This window comes from Citrus clementina, unplaced genomic scaffold (genome assembly GCF_000493195.1).
Source record: "Citrus clementina cultivar Clemenules unplaced genomic scaffold, Citrus_clementina_v1.0 scaffold_8, whole genome shotgun sequence".
Taxonomy (NCBI): Eukaryota; Viridiplantae; Streptophyta; class Magnoliopsida; order Sapindales; family Rutaceae; genus Citrus; species Citrus x clementina.
The window spans coordinates 3,643,868-3,665,290 of record NW_006262022.1 but is presented as its reverse complement, the minus strand read 5'-3'; the positions used below and the strand labels follow the sequence as shown (position 1 = coordinate 3,665,290).

Genomic DNA, 21,423 nt, shown 5'->3' with positions numbered 1-21,423 from the left:
TTTTCTTTTCTTTTTTTTATAAAAAAAAAATCATTAAATAAAATTTCTTATTGAAAAATATTATAATTCATTTTAGTTATCATAAAAAAATAAAATAGATACGAGTTGTGTAAATATCAATATGATATACTAAGCAATAATTAATAACATACGTAACGTGATTAATGTCTGATGATTGGTATTAAAATGCGAATTAATCAAAATTCGGCACCGAATTCTATCCCGAACCATAACCTGAACAAAATTATCACTAAATTATTATTTTTTTTACGAAAATAGAAGAAATTTAGACCAAGGCGTCGACAATAATTTGACAATGTGAACGGGGTGTTCCTATTTTTGACAAATGGAAAACAAATAAATGCGATGTAAATTAATAATGTTTGACTAATGATGATTGGTTAATTATGTTTATGAATAAAGAGACACATTAAAAGCTGTGGACGTTTGTGAGACCCCCCATAACTTCTATCATACTTTCCAGAACTCTCTATTTTGGGCTTTTGGCTCCAAAATTCAAATGAATGAGAATTGAAATCTTATACAAATTAAAAAAATTTAAGGAAATAACCTTTGAAAGCAATCTGTATAATTTTAGCCCGTTTATTATTTCTCATACTTATACAACATAAAAAAAAAAAATTCCCATCGTAGATAGAAATATTATTGAATAGTCTTGTTTTAAAATTTTTACTACAATATCCTAAATTACTCCCTCCAACGTATGATATTGAAAGTGTTAATATGTTCTTAGTGAACGCGATAATATCATTTAGCACAAACTTAAAATTTACGTGTTATTATTTAAACACACATTAAGTGCTCACTACAAAGATGAAGCATCAAAGTTTTTTTTTCCTTTTTTTTTCATTCTTGTTCTTCCTATTGATATTTATTAGATAAACTACTTTAATGACATTGAAATTTGACTAAGAGGGAAATAAAAAGATAATGAAAGAAATGAATTATCATTTTTTTTAGAGAAAAAGAAAAAAATGAAAAATAAAAGAATTCTCTCTTTGGAGAGAATTTTTGCCCGCTACATTTTTTTTTCCTGGGGGATAAAAGAAAGGAAAATAGAAAGTTGGCTAAATTTAGAACTAGCCCCCAAATTTTTGTCTATTTTCATAACTTCTCCAAAGAAAGTTTTTTTCACTAATGTGAACAAAGACATTTCAATTATTAAAAATTTGCTAAAATTGTCAAACTCCATCACCCAAAAATATACGTAAGCCAATGTTTGCATGATTTGAAATTTGTTGGGATAACACCAAGCAAAGTGCAAATCAGATCCTTCAAAGTTCAAAACAAAGGAAGAATGGTCACTGAATTATTGAAAGAAAATAATTACTTTTGGTTCCATTTTTTTTTTTTTTTGGGGTTTCTTTAATATCTTGGTAGTTGGTATAAGTGCAAGTTATCCAAAACAACTGGGTCAACTGTATGAAATCATCTTCATATGAATTTTTTATGTGGTAATAATTTGAGCATCACAATTTTTGGGGGCAGCTTTTATGACCATGCATTTGTAGCCATAGAAACTCAAAGCTGAATTTGTTAGTTTTATTAATGCTGCTCAAGTTGGTGTTAAATATAATAATAAAATTGTTAACTAGCAAATATAATATCATAGTTTTGTATGAAGACTTTCGATTATATTATTTACCATGCGCCCACTCTATCATCTTTACATTAATTTTCAGGATTCAAAATATGAAAGTGTTTTTTTCTTCTTCTTCTCTAACGTCATTTGTGAAAGTTGATTGGCAATGGACATTACAAGAAAGGTCTAGAGATTTAGACACAAATAAAAATAATCGAACATCAATTATTTTCCTCATTCGGTGGAAGAGAGGACTAACGGAGAACGAAAGGTCATCAAAATGGGAAACTTGTAATTGGTTTATTGTGCCAAACAATTAATTTAAAATATGTCATTTTCATGCTAACTTCGATGATGAAATTAAAATGTCCAAATATTATAGGCAAAAGGGTGCACCAAATTATTGGATTTGCTGGAAAGTGATGCCCTCACAGATAGGAAACTGAACCACCATGGGCATGGCCGCATGGCAAAGACTATTCTTTGTGCTTCCTTAATTAATCCCACGAATGAATCAATATTATTGCCATCAAATCATGTAGGTTTTCTTTCTCTAGATTGAGTGAATGTGTCGATGTTTCAAAACAATATTATTGCCATAATATTATATTCAACATCTTGTCCATAAACGACTGGAAAATTTTAGAAAACTATAATTTTTCTTCATCATGTATCATCTCCCTAAAGGAGGAAAATTTTAAATATTTCATGAGAAATGGAATTTATACTTTGAAATAATTTGAAGGAACATTAACTTCATACATGAAAAATTTCAAGGATTGAATTAAAATGGTAATTTATTTTATCTCCTTGAAGGAATAAAAATTAAATATTCAACTGGATAATTTGTTTCTTTGAAATAATTTAAAGAAAATATGCCACCACCAAAAGATTGAACAAAAGCTCGTACGATTATCTGAACTCTTCCAGCCCAAAGTATCCTCAAAGAGTTGGATATGCCAATAAGAAATTTCATTTGGTCAACAAGTGAAGCAAGAAGCTGGATATGCTAATAACACATTTCCTTTGGCCAACAAGTGAAGCAAGAAATTCGCAATCATCAAGAATTTATTCATGTAGTAGCAAATTGAGATTGTCAATAAATTTACTGAAGTCATTGTTTCTCTTCATATATGAATAAAATATTCAGTTTTTAAAAATAATTGGTCTTATCTTACTAGTAACAGATTTACATTTCTTGAAGCAAATGTCTACTTGATAACTGTGGGATTAGTGCTAGACATGCCATGACTAAAGTTATCAACATTATAATAGATCGCCATTTTAAGTATTAATGATTGAAATATATATAATTTTTTAACTTAAATTTTTGACACAATTTGAGCCATTGATCATATACAATCTAATGGTAGACACAAAAAGTAAATATAATATTTAATGAGGCTAAGTCATCCACCATTAGATTATATGAATATTGTTTCAATATTTCAAATATCCCTTCCCATATATATAAAGAAAATCTTTAACATGAAAAAGAATGTTTGGCACAAAATTTTCTTCCTCTATTGCAAAATATTATTTTTGGTCTTGAAGTACCGCACTATTGCAAAACACCTTATGCTAAATTGCATATTTGCAATTTTTCATTCTTGTAATTGTTCCATATAAAATTGAAGACATGAAAATAATATGAAACATAAAGCTTATCTAAAATTTTTTATGAATACAAGATTCAAAAGGATAGTATCGACCATGCAGATTGCTTCACCAAAAAAGTATTAGTTACTAAACATGATTGATCATTGAAGCACTTGTGTCATTTCGAGGGGAGCATGTTTATCAAGGGGAGTTAATCATACGAAGGACTACATGCACCGTATTAATTTTCCTTGGCTAGATTTTTGTCCATTGGATTTTTTTAGTAAGGTTTTAATGAGCCAATTAGCACCTCTTTAAGATATAAATCAACGATGTACTATTTTTTCATCACTAGTCTTTTATCCATAGGATTTTATTAGCAAATATTTTAACGAGATATATTATTAGTAGGATGAATATCCAAAGGAGAGTATTGTGAAATAATTATAATTATGTGGATGTTCATCAACTTAGTTTTTTGTCTCTCAAGTAAATAACCTGTTGATATAAGATTTTGGGTCTGCTCGTTCGCAACCAGAATCTCTCCTCAACACTTGAATTTGTAGTTGATTGGAGATAACTTCATGCTACTCTCTTTAGACGAGCAAGACTGCAAGGCTTGTTGCTTCTCCTCTGTGAACTCTTACACACACAAAAACCAGTCAGAGAACGCCAGAGATTTTCCCGGTGCAAATCCTCCGACACTCAAGTTAGTAATCTGGGCTAACTTTGAAAAAACTTTACCACTGATATCGTGGCTCTCTAATAATTTCCAAAACACTTAGTATCTAACCCCTTTACCTTTTTTGGAGGCCCCTTTTATAGCCCTCCTAAGAATTCGGTCTCCATGACCCACGTTCACCACTTTACCTAGTCCCCGGTCGTGGATGCTCGAGCGTTGTGATTGTGGCTGAGTGGGCCTCGTGCTTGGACTCTCGGAAAGTAGCACACGTTCTGACAACTGCCATTGACCAGGTCTTCCGGCCTTGACCCCAACAGAAGATATCCTCGGTGTCTAGCAGAAAACTCCTGCTTATTCCTTGGCCCCAGCAGAGGATCTCCTCGGTGTCAAGCAGAAGACTCCTGCTCATGGACGCTATACTGCTCCTCACTCACGATAAGGAAATCCTTGTTCGAGCGCAGCTAGCCACGTCGTTATACTACAACACCTACAATCTCATAAGAACTTATGAGTCATGACTATTGGGCTACATTTGGCTGCTGGGATAAAGGTAGGATAAGACTAATTTTCAGGACTAAAAATATTAATCCCATCCATAGCCATGTTTGGCTGTAAAGATTAAAAAATAAACCCAATTTTTTATCCCATATTCTTGGGATTATCAATCCCCTTTTTTAGGTGGGTTTATCTTGGATAAAAAAATCTAGTGAATCTATAATCATCTCTTCTCTTTCATCAAGCTGAAAGCAAACCAATTACAATTACTCTCAAACAAATGCAGAGCACGCACATCTTCCTTCCTCAATAAATCTTGATTCTCCAAAAATTGTTTTAGATGATCTGAGCAACAATCAAATGTACTCAAAATATTATTTAAATTGATTCTTATCTTCCAATTAAATTGGGGCTTCAAGTATGGATCTTAAACTTGACTTTTTTTCCCTTTTTCTTTTGTTGTTGGCTTGGTTGCAGGAATTGAAAACTCAACTTTCTCCTTCAATCAGTAAGTGAATCTATATGCTTTCCCTACTTAAATCTTAATTATTTTGCTTACTTTTTCCAAACTTACAGTAATATTCCTTTAATTTTTGCATTGCCAATGTATATTGTTTAGATGTTGGTGGGTTTTTATTATTTTTCTCCCTCATAACAGTTTTGTTTCATTTGGACCTTATTATTATCAATTGTACGTTACTTTATTCTCTTCAATTTATTTTAATTAACTGAATTATGAAGACATGTCATTTGCCTAATTTTATTCCAGTATGTCAAGTGCACCGTCCAATTTGTGCTTGATTATGAAAATTAATTGAATTATTTTTACTATATATAAGTAAGGATTGAAAGTTCATTCACCTATACGGCTGTTGGTGGCTTTTTATTATATATATATGCACATGGATAACATGTTCCACAACTCCTGTGTATCATTACATGCAAACATTTGTTATTGATTGTCCTTTGCTCCCGTGTCAATGGACCAAGGTCAAACAAAATCATCTAAAAGGAAGCGGGCTACATCAATTGATCTATTGGTTGGAAGCTTGGAAAAATTTGCATGCGTATTTCAGGACGTGATGGAAAAGTCAAATCAAAATGTGAATAATCTTGTTGGTAAGCTATCGAATGAAAGTACCAATTCACAAGTTGGTGCTGACATGTTGATAAAAATGAACCTTTTACTACATCAAAGAGTTAGGGTGCAAAAGATGTTGCTGAAACAACCAGAACATGCAGAAATATTTAGGACGATGCAAAATGATGAAGAAAGAAAGGAGTTTCTTGAAGAACTTATCTTAGGTGGGTACGATGATTGATTAAGGGAGGTATTTTGGGATCCTTTTTGTACAAAAGATTAACCGTATATGGTAGGTCTATGAACGTGATGATGACATATTTTTTGTAATTGATGATATGAATTATATTTTGTTTGTGGGTGATTCTAAATTGTTTTTAACAAATGATACCCACCATTTTTTTTGTAAGTATTTAACCACATGTTAAAGTGGCTTAATGATGAACATGTATGATGTATCAAATACTTTATAAATAGTTGTTTTGTTGTTGTCTTATGTAATTAAATATATTATATCAGAAATTGTATCTTATTTAGATTGAATTGTTGCTCTATAGTTTGTGAAATTTATATTTTTCGATAATGGTATATATTGGAGGTACTGGTTATATATGTTGTTACATATTGAGATGTGGAATATTATTGAATCAGGTGCTGTATTTTATTTATTATTATTGATTTCATTTATAGAAGGCAAATTTTATTCAAAAGTTATTGTCAAAATTTAAGCATATGGCATTTCACTTAATTTTTCTATTAATTATTATTATTTTTATTATCCAGTCCTGTAAAATGCCAAACATAGAATAACACTATTATAATCCTATCCGACATGTACCAAATAAAAGATAGAACTATATTTAATTCGATGTAATCCAATATAATCTAATCTAATCTAATCGTAAAAGCTAATTCAATCCAATCTTATCTTCCAAACGTAGCCTTGGTGTATTCATTTGCATTGTTATATCCGAAAAGTCGTTGGCTGCTAGGTTTTTCACTTTTGTGCCCACATTCTTTAAGAAGTAGGGCCCGAAATTATTGATTTTTGCCAAATGGGCTGTCAGAGGAAGAAGCCTCGCTTGTTTACTTGTTAGCCCATAAATGCGATGGATGCCTCGTACGCTGAAAGAGAAAAAGAAAGCAAAATAAGACCCAGCTTTTGTGGTCTTAAAAAATAAAAATAAAAACAAACTTGGATGCGATGCCCATTCATATCTCACAAAAGAACTGTCACGTACATTATTTAACCGAGGATTGAGGAAAAAATTAATGCAAATTTTTACGGTGGCTCTGCAACACCTAAAATTTCTGTTTTGTATCAATCAACCATTGTGCTTCTAATAGATTTTGATGGTGTTAATGGCCCAATTGTTAGTTGCAATATTTTTAAAAAAAAAAAAACGATTTTTAATTTAAAATAGTATTTTTAAACGATAGGAAAAAAATAGCGGCGTTTTGTTAAAGGCGGTCATATGACGTCATCCCACTCTTCAACGGATGTCAACGTCGATTGATTAAAAGTTATAAATGGAGAGATTGGTTCTCCAGTCTCCACGGTTATTGTCAAAAGACGTGTATATTTATTAAACAATTAATTAAAGGAAAAGAGTATTTGATTTTTTTTTTCTTTCTCTTTTTTTTTTTTTTGGTCAGTAGCTTGATTGGATGAAACGAAAAGTATAAGCAAGAGCTGCCGAAATTTTCTCTTTTTTCTTTAGTCAAATTTGTGATTTGAAGATTCGCGGTCAAAGCTCATGCACGTCCAAAGAAAATAAGTAATTGAAGCTTTTCTTTTTTTTTTTTTGAGTTCGACCATCGGCACCCTTCGTTAATCTTATAAAATCTCTATTATATTATAATACATTTAAGAATAAATATAAATATGATTAACCTCATTTATATTTTCTTTTTCTCTTTAATTTTATTTTACTTGCACAATATAAATTTCTTTCATTATCATTAAAATAATATGAATTTACAAAGTAATCCTCTAGTCCATAATAATATTCTTATAATATACATACCAACAAAATTAGGATATAAAATAGTGAGCATCACAAAATTAACGACCCATTTGCGATTACTTTTAAAAAGTTCAAAGATGATTTTAAGAAACTAAAAGTTATTTTTTGTGTTTGAATTTTTTTAAAAAAAATTATTATGACAAAAATACTCCAGTCCCACAACAGATTTTAAAAAATAGAGAAATAATAGTTTTTCAAAATATGATTTTAAGAATCAATGTTTACTTAATACAATTTCGTATTTATTCTCACATATAGTATAAAAATTTAAAATTATCCTTATTTAGTTATAAAATAAAATCATTAAATTTAAAGAGATTATTATTATTGCAAATCATATTGAAATGATAAGATAAAAATATAAAATTATTTATTATAATTTTTAATTATTATACATACATACATAATAAAATATTTTATAAATATATTTATAAACATTTAAATAATTTTTATTTAACATTATTTTCATTTCAGTCATCTGAATGTTAATATAATTTATTAAACACTTACGACTGTTATTAAAATTCGTTTTTTTGCCTATTACAAAAGAGTCCAAGACTTGCTGAACTTGCAAGGCCGGCAGAAAAAGTCTGCAGACGGCAGTATACGGTATACCACCATTTTAACGTTCGCACATTTATTTTAAAACGAAAAAAAGTCGTGGATCATGGGAACCATCAGACCTGTCCCAACGTATGCATGTCTTTCTCCATTTGATTTTGGATCCTGCGTTGAATTCGCTTACACTTAATTCTTCATAATCTTATATATACAATAGTGTGAAAATTTAATTAATTTTATGTTCCTATTTAAGAACTACTAATTTTACCCTCCTAAAAAATAGTAAAAATATTGACTTAGCTCGCAAAACCCGTGTGGGCATATTGGTCGTCCCCTCTATTTAAAGAGCCCTTTCTGTTCTCTGTTTCCGTCTGCTTCGATGGATTCTACCAAGCCATCATCAGAAATCGCCTATGAGTTCTCTCCTTTGATAAGAGTATACAAAGACGGCAGAGTAGAGAGGTTCGTGGGGAATGATACCGTTCCCCCATCATTTGATCCCAAAACGAACGTTGATTCCAAAGACGTTGTGTATTCTCCTCAAAATAGCAACAACAGCAATGCTCTATCCGCTCGGCTTTACCTCCCGAAAGGCACGAATAACAATAATAACAATAACAAACTCCCCCTTCTTGTTTACATCCACGGCGGAGGCTTCTGCATCGAGACTGCCTTCTCCCCTTTTTACCACAGCTACCTCAACGCCTTAGTCTCCGCATGTAACGTCGTCGCCGTCTCGGTTGACTACCGGAGAGCCCCGGAGAATCCCGTCCCTTGCGCTCACGATGACTCGTGGGCTGCAATCAAATGGGTTGCCTCCCATGTTAACGGAAGCGGCCCCGAAGATTGGCTTAACCGCTACGCTGACTTTCAGCGGGTGTTCTTCGCAGGGGACAGTGCCGGCGCTAACATAGCCCACCACATGGGGATCAGAAACGGTCGTGAAATTCTCGACGGGTTTAACGTCGCTGGGATTGTTTTGGTGCATCCGTACTTCTGGGGGAGCACGCCTGTTGGCAATGAGACGACTGATGCGAAGCACAGAGCGTTTTTCGATGGGATTTGGCGGATGGGTTATCGTAGTGAAACCAACGGGTGCGATGATCCGTGGATTAACCCGTGCGTGGAGGGTTCGAGCCTGGCGAGCATGGGGTGCGCCAGGGTGCTGGTGTTCGTTGCGGAGAAGGATAAGCTGGCTGCCAGGGGATGGCTTTACTACGAGAAGTTGAAGGAGAGTGGGTGGAAAGGCCGCGTGGAGATTGTTGAGACTAAAGGAGAATCGCATGTGTTCCATTTGTTCAATCCGAATTCCGAAAATGCTAGGGTTATGCTCCAGCAAATTGCTTCTTTCTTCAATCACCAGGATAAGCCTTGAATAATATCAGATTCTTGAAAAAGACTAATATGAGTATAATAGTATGGGGTTGTTTTCAGATTCTTGTTTTGCTAGAATCCAAGGCTAGGCTTTGCTTGCTTGTAATAATAATTAGTCAATGGACGAGATTCATTTAGGATTTACCGGCATTATATATATATGTATGCATATATATATATATATATGCATCCAATGAATTATCCAATGTTGGCAACTAAAAAAAAAAAAAAAAAAAAAAAGATCTGGTTGATAAAATATTATAAAATTGATGACTCCCACTAAGAATTTGATCGTGAGGACGTGCTAATTTTCTTTAAAATCAATATCAGTGTAGGTGTAATTTTCTTTGAATTAGACTAAAATAGTATAATACTATGGGGTTGTTTTCAGGTTCTTGTTTTGCTTGAACCCAAGGCTTTGCTTGCTTGTAATAATAATTAGTCCAATGGACGACAACTATGCATTGTCAATTCATTTAGGTTTTGCCGGCATTTTTGTTTTGAATTTTGGAAAATTATTTTCAATGTTTAACACTTGATATATATAAGAGTCCATGGCCATCTCAAAATTTTATCTTACATCAAGTATCATGTTTTCGTATTGTGAATGGTGATATGACATACTTAATTCTTTTTTTATGAAAATTTATTAAAAGAGTGATGATATTTGACTATCAGTATTTTTTTACTCATCATCCCCCACTTATTAGTTAATCCCACTGAAAATTTTAAAATAATTTCTATCTCTCATTGTATCTTTTTTTTTTTTTCATACACCGTACCCTTAAAAAAAATATTACCAAAAATATCTTATAGTCTTTATCTTCCTTAATATTAAGGTTTGTCCATTGTTGGCAGGTATAAAAAAAGATTTCGTTTATAAAATATTATAAATTTGATGACTCCCGCTAAGAATTTGATCATGAGGATGTGCTAATTTCCTTTGAAATCAATTTCAGTGTAGGTGTAACCATTATTATTATTATTTTTTTTCACACCATAGTAGCCATGGGTTCCATGTTACAAGCACTTGATAAACACTTGCCGTCTATTTCAATTGTTTTAATTTCCTGTAATACATGCTAGATCTCCATCACCTTCTTTCTCGTGGCATGGGGTGGTGTTTACAAAACTTACAATTTATGAATTTTGGGACATAGTTGTTAACAATCTTTCAAGTGCTTGTTCTTTTTACTGAATGAGTAAAATTCTTTGCTTTGAAACATCAAAGTTGTTCAATTTGGTTAATATTGTAGTATGAAATTGTACATTGTTCTTAATATTTGAATAGAATATTAAATTTTAATGACTCTATTAGACTGAAATATTAAAAAAATAAAAAAACTTGAATACAAATCCTATCAGAGTGTCTAGCATCTTTATGGTAGTATGAAATTGTACATCTTTATGGCATCGTTTTTTCACTGTCCATCCACACCCACCACCATAAGGTCCATAACCCATAATGTGCCCATTAATTGGATCACCCACTGCTAAATAACTTCTATAAAATATTTTCTTCCATGATTATAGCAGGGAAAATGATAAACGAACTCAAAGAAGACAAAATGACGACAGAAACGCAGCGTTCAATTGCCGTTTCACGCGTTGAGTTCTGCTTCTTTTAGTCTTGCGTGGACCCACAAGAAATTAAAAAAAATCCTAACATATATAAAACACATCCAGAAATTATTATAATTTATTCCATTATTTCCAGCCATTTAAATTAAAAAAAATCATAACAATTCATAACAATTTAAATATATAAAAAGCAAAAATCTACGAATTTTTACAATTTAAATTAAATATTCTAACAATTTAAATATATAGAACACAACAAAAATTTTATTTGAATGTAGTGAGAGTTACCAACTTACCAATTAATCAGTACCAATTTTATCAAGGCCTCTGTTTGTAGATCTAGATCTAACTTCTTCCTTGTGATAAGCGAGATGCAGAGACGGAACTGGTTTTTCCTTCCTAAATGCAGATAGCTCACGTTGAGTAAATGAGAGGTGAGAGATGGAGAGAGACTAAAGATGGCTGTTAAAAAGTAATATATTTTTGTTACTTTTGTTTCTTTCTTTTGATTATTTTATTTTTTAAATGAAAAAAGTAATAGACAAAAGATGGTGAGTGCAGTTGAAGCAACAGACATTGACGTGCCGATTTTTCTGTCATCTCTTTGTCGTCTCGGAGTTCAAATAGCAGAACTCTTATAGCAGCAGCAGCGGCAGCAGCAGCAGCAGTAGCAGTAGTAGTACTAATAAGAATAATAATAATAATAATAATGAGATAACTGTTTGAGCATTTAAAATAAATTAGGCATATAAAATTAGATTAGTATGTGGGTGTATTTCAAAGTTAATTATCTTTAATTTTAAGTCATTGTATATAAGAATAAGAATGAGTATTAACATGAAAGTGATAGTAGGGGTTGGAAAAATAAAATGAGGGGTTATACATCACAGCTATAAAAAGATATATTTACTCACCCATTAAAAATTTAGTAATAATATAGTTACAAACTCTTGTATAAATTTATTTTGTATAAACTAATGTAGTATGATAAAATTGGTTGAATTAAATATTTCTTAATTCACATAATCTATTTTTATTATTTTGTATTTTCATTCAATTAATAAATTAATGCTAAATCAGTTTATACAAAATAAATTTATATAAAAATTTATAACTGTATCATCGCTCTTAAAATTTTAGTAATGTTTATCGGCATTCACATTACGTAGCTACTGAAAACGATATTTATATCTTTCAGTTTCACATTTATTTAATTATAAAATTTAGTATTTTAAGTCATCCCAATAATTCTATGAAATTTGGGTGCAAGGTGTCAACAAATTAGTGGTTGGATATGGCATAAAAGCGTCCACATCTAAGGAAGAACCGAAAGAGAAAAATACGGGTTAAACTGGGATATTCGGGCTCGGTTACTGCGGGCCAATGGGTTGACCCGAAAATAAAATTTAGACATTAATCTCTGTTGTTGTCTGTGCGAATCGCAATAACCAGAACAGCCGACGGGTAACGGCCATCGTATATGCCCAAAAGTACACTGAAACATGCTCACAATCTCAACCCAAACACTTCCTTCAATCACCCTCTTCCTCCAGCGCCACGTCAGCTTCTTCCCCCGCGTCACTACCGTAAGAACACCGAGGTCCTACCACTTCTTATCCGCTCCGCTTTCGTCCGCCGCTTCACAGAGTACTTTCGTCGAACAGTTGGCGGGCGAGAAAGATTCTTCCCAAGAAGAGAAATGGGACATGTTTAAAAACAGTGATGCCGAAAGTGGGTCTGTTGATTTTGATGTTGGGGCTGCGGGGAGTGAAATGAGGCACTTGGGTGAGCCGGTTGTGGAGGTTATAGAGCTTGAGGAGCTGCCCGAGCAGTGGCGGAGGGCTAAGCTTGCCTGGCTTTGTAAAGAATTGCCGTCGCATAAAGGGGGGACGCTTGTGAGGATTTTGAATGCGCAGAAGAAGTGGTTGAGGCAGGAGGATGGTACGTATTTGGCAGTTCATTGTATGCGGATTCGCGAGAATGAGACTGGATTCAGGGTATAATTTCATTATTCTTTATGATGTTATTGTTGCAACTTGCAGTTAACACTTGTCCTCTGTTTGTTATAAAATTTCTTTGCTTTTTGAATGATTACTTGAAGTTGAATTGTGTTGAATGTTCAGGAAGGTATTTAATGTGGATGGTTTATTTGATAATATGAGCTAGCAGGTGTTATGTTCGTGCTCTATCAATGCGAATTAGTGAATAAATATTAGCAATTTCTGGTAGCAATTGGATTTGCTATTTGTTTTATAGTGAAATGGTTTATATAAAATTAGGTGTCATATAAGAATTTTAGATTTTTCTGGTATAGCATGCTGGGTTCTTTATTGAGTTCTTTTGTTGAGGGTTGGACTTTTGCTTTACAGTTCTTAAGTTGATTTCAGTTCATGGGAGTTTAAAACTGGAAAGGCTGTTCAGGTCGTGAATGCTGGGCATAATTTCTGAACGCAGATTGCTGTTTCATGTTATTTATATCACTAGATATCCACAATCTGCTTTGAAATAATTGCTATTTGCACGAATATTTATTACTGAAACATCGAAATAATTTGTTTGCTAACAGTTCACTTTGTTACTTATGTCCGTCCCAGGAAATGTGGTGTCTTAATGTGTTTTGCATATTATTGTCTTGAACTCAATGATTTGAAGATTCTTGTCTTTCTGTTAACAAGTTGTCTTTTTTTTTTTTTCTTTTAGCCAAAGTATTGTCATTGAAAAATCATTTGTTACATGTTTCAGGTTTACGAATGGATGATGCAACAACATTGGTATCGATTTGATTTTGCTCTTGCTACCAAGTTGGCAGATTACATGGGTAAGGAGCGAAAGTTTGCCAAATGTCGGGACATATTTGATGACATAATTAATCAGGGCCGTGTGCCTAGTGAAATGACATTTCACATTTTGATTGTTGCGTATCTCAGTGCACCAGTTCAAGGTTGCTTGGATGAAGCATGTAGTATTTACAATCGTATGATACAACTGGGAGGTTACCAACCCCGTCCTAGCTTGCATAATTCTCTCTTCAGAGCTCTGGTGAGCAAACCTGGAGGGTTGTCAAAATATTACCTCCAACAAGCGGAGTTTATTTTTCACAATTTGTTGACATCTGGACTTGAAATACAAAAGGATATTTACAGTGGTTTAATTTGGCTTCATAGCTATCAAGACAACATTGATAAAGAAAGGATATCATTGCTAAAGAAAGAGATGCAACAAGCAGGATTTGAGGAGGGCAAAGAAGTGCTTTTGTCTGTCTTGAGAGTTTGTGCGAAGGAGGGGGACGTGGAGGATGCAGAAAAAACTTGGCTCAGACTGCTTGAATCTGACAACGGCATCCCCACTCCCGCTTTTGTTTATAAAATGGAAGCTTATGCCAAGATTGGAGAATTTATGAAGTCTTTGGAAATATTTAGGGAGATGCAAGAGCGTTTGGGTTCTGCTAGTGTACCAGCATATCATAAGATCATAGAGTTGTTGTGTAAAGCTGAGGAGACGGAGCTTACAGAATCCCTAATGAAAGAGTTTGTAGAGACTGGTATGAAGCCACTAATGCCTTCTTATATTAATCTGACAAACATGTACCTCAATTTGGGCATGCACGATAGGTTGCACTTGGCTTTCTCTGAGTGCCTTGAGAAATGTCGACCCAATCGTACTATTTATGGCATTTATTTGGAATCTTTGAAAAATGCTGGGAATATTGAGAAAGCTGAGGAGATTTTTAACCATATGCACAGTGACCAGACAATTGGTGTTAACACTAGATCGTGCAACATCATTTTAAGTGCATACCTCTCTTCTGGAGATTTTGTGAAGGCAGAAAAGATATATGATTTGATGTGTCTGAAGAAATATGAAATAGAGTCTGCATGGATGGAAAAACTTGATTACGTCTTGAGCTTGAACAGAAAAGAGGTCAAGAAACCAGTGAGTCTGAATTTAAACTCAGAACAGCGAGAGAATTTAATAGGTTTACTGTTAGGTGGTCTGTGTATTGAATCAGATGAAAAGAGGAAGAGGCACATGATCCGGTTTGAATTCAATGAGAATTCTAGAATGCATTCAGTTTTGAGGAGATATTTATATGACCAGTATCATGAGTGGTTACATCCTTCTTTTAAGGTGAGTGACGGTAGTGATGATATACCATACAAGTATTCTACCATCTCGCACCCTTATTTTTGCTTTTATGCTGACAAGTTTTGGCCAAAAGGACGGCTTGTGATTCCAAAGCTAATCCATCGATGGCTGACACCACGAGCTCTGGCATACTGGTTCATGTATGGGGGGCATAGAACATCAGTTGGGGATATCCTATTAAAGCTAAAGGTGAGCAGTGAGGGTATTGCATTGGTTTTCAAAACATTAAAAGCAAGATCTCTTGATTGTAGGGTAAAGAAGAAGGGGAGAGTGTTTTGGATAGGTTTTCTTGGAAGCAATTCTACATTGTTCTGGAAACTGATAGAACCTTATGTTCTGGATGAGTTGAAAGAAGATCTTCTTAATGAAGGTTCTGAGTATAGAAAATTAGATACTCAAAATATCAACTTTCATTGTGGGTCAGATTCTGATGAAAAAGCTTCTGATTACAGTGATGATGATTGATGACAATTCGTAGTGCTTTTGAACTATCTTCATGAGATTCAGGTATTTTTTTATCCAATATCTGGCCAGCTTAGTTGTACATTTGAAACAGCTTCCAAAGTTTATTTATTATTTATTCAAATTAGTGAATGAAGAATCTCCATACTATTGGCTCAACATATGTGAATTATGTATTGTGATTCTGTCTTAACAATAGCATTAATCTTTGTTGTTTAGTTATTACATGTAGTGTTAACAGTAACAATGAGAGTTACATTGATTTGCGTTTGCTTATTGCTGTATTATGGGGCTTCAGTTTCCACTTTGCATTGTTGTTGAGTGCTTTAGCCCTTGTGTTGGATTTTTATTGGTGGATGTCTTGCCAAGATTGCTGTAATACACACTCTGCAGTCCTTGCTGTTTTATTTGAAATTAAAAAAAGAAAAAACCTGAGGTTTGGAAATTTTGGCACTGCAGTCCTTCTTGTTCAAGTTTTCATGCATAGGTCATTGACTGACGTTGTCCATTAAATTGTTATTAGAGGCCACACACTCCTTATCGTATTAACTTTAGATAAGCCATAGTTATCTCGGAACTATGGCATATAAACCATGGTTAGATGATATTATATAATATATCTGGAGGGAAATTTGCACCTGTTATGCTATTCTCTTCTGTCTCTTTTTTCTCTGCAAATCATCCGGGGTTCTTCTTTAGAAATCAAATACATTTCTTTCTCCACCATTCCCCAGTGCGTGAAGTTATAATTGTACTTTTCAGACCATAAATACTTATTGTGAAATGCAGGAGACATTTGCATGTATGACCACATGCTTTAATCTTAGGGATGGCAAAAATCCCTACGGAGACGGGTACCCTCGGAGATTTTCCCCATTCGGGGAGGGTATGGGGATAATTTTATACCCAATTTTTTATTCGGGGAGGGGACGGGGATAATTTTTTATCCAATTTTTTATTCGGGGAGGGGCTGGGGATGAGGTGGAATCCCCATCCCCTACCAATTTCTCCATTTTAATTTTTAATTTTATTTTTATTTTTAAAATTACTAATAAATAAATAAATAAATTATAAATATTGTTAAAAATAATAAATATCAAAATAGTTGTATGTTGGGAAAGTGGTCACCTTTTGCCGGGAATTAGTTGAAGAGTATTAATTGAAGTTTTCACCAACTGTTTATTGCTTTGATTATACTGGTAGTAGTTCTTCTACTACATCTACAGGGGATTCTTATAAGAAAGCAACCAAATGGATGACAGGTTTTGATGATTATGTAAACAATGGAGATTGTGCAATTGTTGCAGATGAATTAGATTCATATTTGGATGAGAAAGTTATACCCTGGATGGAAGATTTTAATATTTTGAGTTGGTGGAAGACAAATGCTAATAGGTATCCTACATTAGCTCGAATTGCTATAGATATTTTGGCAATTCCAATTACAACAGTTGCTTCTGAATCAGTTTTTAGCACCAGTGGTAGAGTTGTGAGCTCATACTGTAACAAACTTCATCCAAGCACATTGGAGGCCTTAATGTGCTGTCAAAGTTGGTTACGAGCTTACAATAACAGTACGAGTTTATTTTACATTGTAATTATATTATACATTTATTAATATTTGCACTTATAAGTTACGTTACTTATATCATTTTCATTGTTTTAGGTTTGAAATCTGAGGCGAGGAAGAACAGGAGGAGCAGGACGAGCAGGAGGTAAATAGTTTTATTAAAAATATTAATTAAGTATATACATTTATTTCATTTATTTTATTGCCGATATAAAAATATTTTTTTTTCTTTTTATTGTAGGATTATGAAGATTGAGTCATTGACAAAGATAATTATTTTAATAATTTATATTTTGAATGTGACTTTGTAATGGATCAATATTAATGTAAGATATATTTTGAATTTTATTTTTATCTGAATTTTTTTATTTTAATATGATTAATTTAAAATCGAAAATAAAAAAATGTATTAGACTATTAGTTATTCGGGGACCGGAGACCCTCGGAGATCCCCTGTTATTATTCGGAGAGGGGATGGAGATTCTCTCAAACAATTCTGACGGGGACGGGGACGGGGACATATACAAAATATTGGGGATGGGTATGAGGAGATTGGTCCCCTCCCCTCCCCTCCCCATTGCCATCCCTATTTAATCTCAATTTAGGGCAATTTTTTTAATTATATTTTGGGGTTATAGTAGGAAAGATCCCATTATTTTATTATTTTATTGATAGCTGAAACTTTTAATGTGGGTTGACTTTGGTATATTTAGTAGCCTTACGTTGATTTTGACATTAAAGCTGTATGCATGACCTGTTATTGCTTTGGGATTAATGGCACATTTGTTATGTAAAAGAGATGCTGAAAAAGGGGGCATATATACTGTATGCATGTAGGACCAAAATGTTAGACAAATCTTTTTCAAGACGCCCATCAAGAAAAACAAACACAAACACATTCACTTCATTTCATTATATTGTACTTGTATGGAAACAACAGTTTGAGGGGGAGAGAGAGAGAGTAAATAGAAAATTTAGGATGACTATGCAACTTCAGTCTCTTTTATATAGTGGTGCCGGGCAGGTTTTGGTGAATGACAAATAATATTGTTTTATTAGGCAAGAAAATGTTTAAGATTTTGTCATTTAAAATTTATTTATCTATTAATTTATTATTATCTGTGTTGTCGATTATGCATACATAGGTTCTCCCACGCCGTGTGTTCTCGCTAAATTGGGAAAAACTAAAATGCATTTTTGAGTCAAAAACTACTGTATGTGCAATAAGATGCTGCAATGTCATTAAACCTGGAGATGTTTCTCTTTTGCACCAAATGATTCATAGCAATACTGGTACACTAGTCTATATATGTCCATTTTGATGCCCTTGAAAATTCCTTGAGCTACCAAGCAAGAGATGCACCATTGTAGCCGTAGGCATTGTGTAAGTTCATTGTGCTTCTGACTCACCCTTCAACTGTAACCTATACAATGCAGATGATCAGATATAAGGTTTTATTGCTACCTCAAGAAAAATTAAAAAAGTTTGGCATGTATCCTGGGGAAGGAAGTGTGGAAAATGGGAAATCCAATTGCCTGCAAGGGTAATAATGTCATCCAGTGTGGTCTGTTTACAAAATATTATGTTTTCAAGGGTTGGGTGGAATGGAGTGTAAGGGCCGGGGCTTTAAACCAAAAAAATTCTTTCTCACAGCCACTTTGTTAATAAACACATCACTAAAATTTAAAAATTAAGATTTTACTCTTCAAACCTCCCTAAGTACCAAAAGTATCCTCGTCTTCTCCTTCGTTTTAATTAGTTCAAATATATTTTATTTTTCAATTTTAAATACTCGTTAAGAGATGCAAATTCACAACATCAATGTTCATTTCTCAACATCTATAAACGGCTAAGGCTGCATCATTCATATCCAAACTGAGACTATAAGAAAAACATTCTCTTAGAAATCACCATTAATTCATTCGAATCATCTGCATTTTGGTTGCCCCCAAATTGAAGAAACTCTAGTTTCTATGACAATTTCCATTACATTTTAATCTCTCTTTCTCTCTTGTGTTTACGTGAATTTGATGAGTTCATCATATTATATTAAAATAAACTATTACGGAAGAAATTAACTTTTATTGAAACTTAAAACGATTTAGGTATTAATATGGATACTTATTGTATATTTTTATTGTTAGAACGATTTTGATGTGAACAAATAAAATTAATGATAAAATTTTTTCTTATACTTTTTTATTTTGCAAACATTTTCTTTTAATAAATATTTTATATGATTTTAAAATCAAATGTAAAAAGTACAAGAAAAATATTTTATTATTTATTTTATAATAATTATTTATTTATCATTCAAGTTTTCTTATAATATTTTTTTATCATTTTATAATAATTTTCTTATATATATAATAATTTTCTTATATATTTATTATAAGAAAATGTTTATAAAATAAAAAAGTACGAGAAAATACTTTTATTATTAATTTTTTCACATCAAAACATAGTTTTTTATTTTTAATACTTAATTTTTTTATTTTAATTTCCATTCATGTGATTTATTTAATTTATAATAAATATAAATAAAATGGTATTTGAAAATAAGAGTAATACTGTAAACTTATATTGTCAGGGGAATTATTGGCTATTATAAAAACAGTAGGGGGCAGATGATATATATTGATTACAGTAAGAGGAAAATTGGCAATCTCCCATAATATAAACAAGGGCAAAACCCCTAAGGTTTCATGCGTTAGTCTATTTCATTCCTACTTTTTAAACAATAACTCAAATCATCCTTCGATTAATTCACCATTAGTTTAATGTTGTTTGCTAATAATTTATTGAGGACAAAATAAGATTTTCAATTAAAATGATACAAACTGTTTTAAAATAAAATTTTTACACAATTAAATAGCACTACAATATATGCTATTAATTATTTTTAATGAAGTCAACGATGATATAGTTTGTAATAGTCACTGAATAATTGCCATAAGTAATAACCTATAATTAACACAATGTCTTTAAATCATTAAAAAAAAAACTCAAAAATACCATCAAATTTTATGTGCTTGAATTGTGCTGAATATCTTCTTAATTTTCATCTCAACTCAAACCGTTTCATGAGATTTGAGATTTTGAGTACCGAATACACCTCCTATGCCACATGGCTAGTGCACTTGGACACTAGTCAGTACACAAAAAAGTAATCTACGACGGGTAGATTGTTGTTATATAATCCGTACCGGCAATTTATTTTCACATCACAAAAACTCATATCCAACAACAGCTGCATCGTGCATCCTTTCTGCCATAGTAAACATAAGCACAACTCAATATATATATATATATATATATATATATATATAAAAGTGAATGTTTGTTGTCTAAATCATACATTTCCTATCATTGCAATTAGTTTAATTTTATAGGAAAACTTCAATATCAACAAACACAATTACCATCCCATAATAATAATAATATAAAAATACCCTTTTACACACATCCACATTATCATTACTCAGTATGAAGCCAAATATATATATATATATAGGGAAACCTGTGGTACAACTGCATCCGGTCGTTGGATGTCAGTGGACCCCACCAATCTAAGTGCATCCAACGGTTTGATACAACTGTTACACGGTACCACAGTTGCACCGTAGCCTGATCCATATATATATATATATATATATATATCCGCTACTTAGTGGATTAATTCAACCTATGTTACAATAACTTGTGAAAAAATGCCATTAAAATTTCTTCAAAACTTCATTATTTGAAATAAAAGAATGATTAGTTGAGAAACAAACCACAATAATATTAACTCAACTTGCTTATGAAATTTTTGAGCTTTACCACCACTCTTCTTTAACCATTACTATCTCCCTAAGTTGGCTGAAAGTGTAATTAGAGAGTATAATTATATGAATATGAAAATTGTGATTATTTTTGGTACTTGAATCTATGGTTTATAGGACTTTTATGGTGCTAAAATGAAGAGGCTAGTCTAATTCCGTACATTAATTAATCGACGAGTATTGGGAGGATAATTAGAAATCGACGAGCAGCATTTTGATTTTGAAAAAAAAAGGGGTCAATTAAATTTACAGTACTAAAATATTTGATAAAATTTATTGATGTGACGTTGAAATTTAGTTGATTTTAATTAAAAATAAAGAGGCACCACAGAAGAGATGAATATTACTGATTTTTTTTAAATTAATTATAAGATTAAATAGTTTGTTATTGATAATGTAATATTCACATGAAAAGAG

The 21,423-nt window shown here is 32.5% G+C and overlaps 2 protein-coding genes across 4 annotated transcripts; both read left to right on the top strand.

The window, feature by feature from the left end:
• The first annotated feature begins 8,424 nt into the window (after window positions 1–8,424).
• Window positions 8,425–9,565, top strand: LOC112096216 (probable carboxylesterase 13). Its single transcript, XM_024179412.1, has one exon. It carries the CDS (start codon window positions 8,428–8,430, stop codon window positions 9,421–9,423), a length of 996 nt encoding a protein of 331 aa, XP_024035180.1. The 5' UTR covers window positions 8,425–8,427; the 3' UTR covers window positions 9,424–9,565.
• A 2,795-nt stretch (window positions 9,566–12,360) lies between these two features.
• Window positions 12,361–17,441, top strand: LOC18035012 (pentatricopeptide repeat-containing protein At2g15820, chloroplastic). Of its 3 annotated transcripts, XR_002904354.1 has the most exons (4): window positions 12,361–13,000; window positions 13,746–15,656; window positions 17,278–17,326; window positions 17,423–17,441. XR_002904354.1 is itself a non-coding variant. In XM_024179583.1 (3 exons), exons 1-2 carry the CDS (start codon window positions 12,506–12,508, stop codon window positions 15,612–15,614), a joined length of 2,364 nt encoding a protein of 787 aa, XP_024035351.1. In that variant the 5' UTR covers window positions 12,361–12,505; the 3' UTR covers window positions 15,615–15,656; window positions 16,874–16,895. The 3 variants fall into 3 exon arrangements, 2 of the variants coding, with proteins under 2 accessions (XP_024035351.1, XP_006423076.1); XM_024179583.1 differs by lacking the exons at window positions 17,278–17,326; window positions 17,423–17,441 and adding an exon at window positions 16,874–16,895; XM_006423013.2 differs by lacking the exons at window positions 17,278–17,326; window positions 17,423–17,441 and having other exon boundaries at window positions 13,746–16,091.
• Window positions 17,442–21,423: the final 3,982 nt, after the last annotated feature.

Excerpts from the sequence above, each read along its gene's own strand:
- LOC18035012 (XM_024179583.1), top strand. The coding sequence starts at position 12,506 with ATGCTCACAATCTCAACCCAAACACTTCCTTCAATCACCCTCTTCCTC. Across the intron at positions 13,001-13,745 it reads AGAATGAGACTGGATTCAGG|GTTTACGAATGGATGATGCA; the intron begins GTATAATTTCAT and ends TACATGTTTCAG.
- LOC112096216 (XM_024179412.1), top strand. The coding sequence starts at position 8,428 with ATGGATTCTACCAAGCCATCATCAGAAATCGCCTATGAGTTCTCTCCT.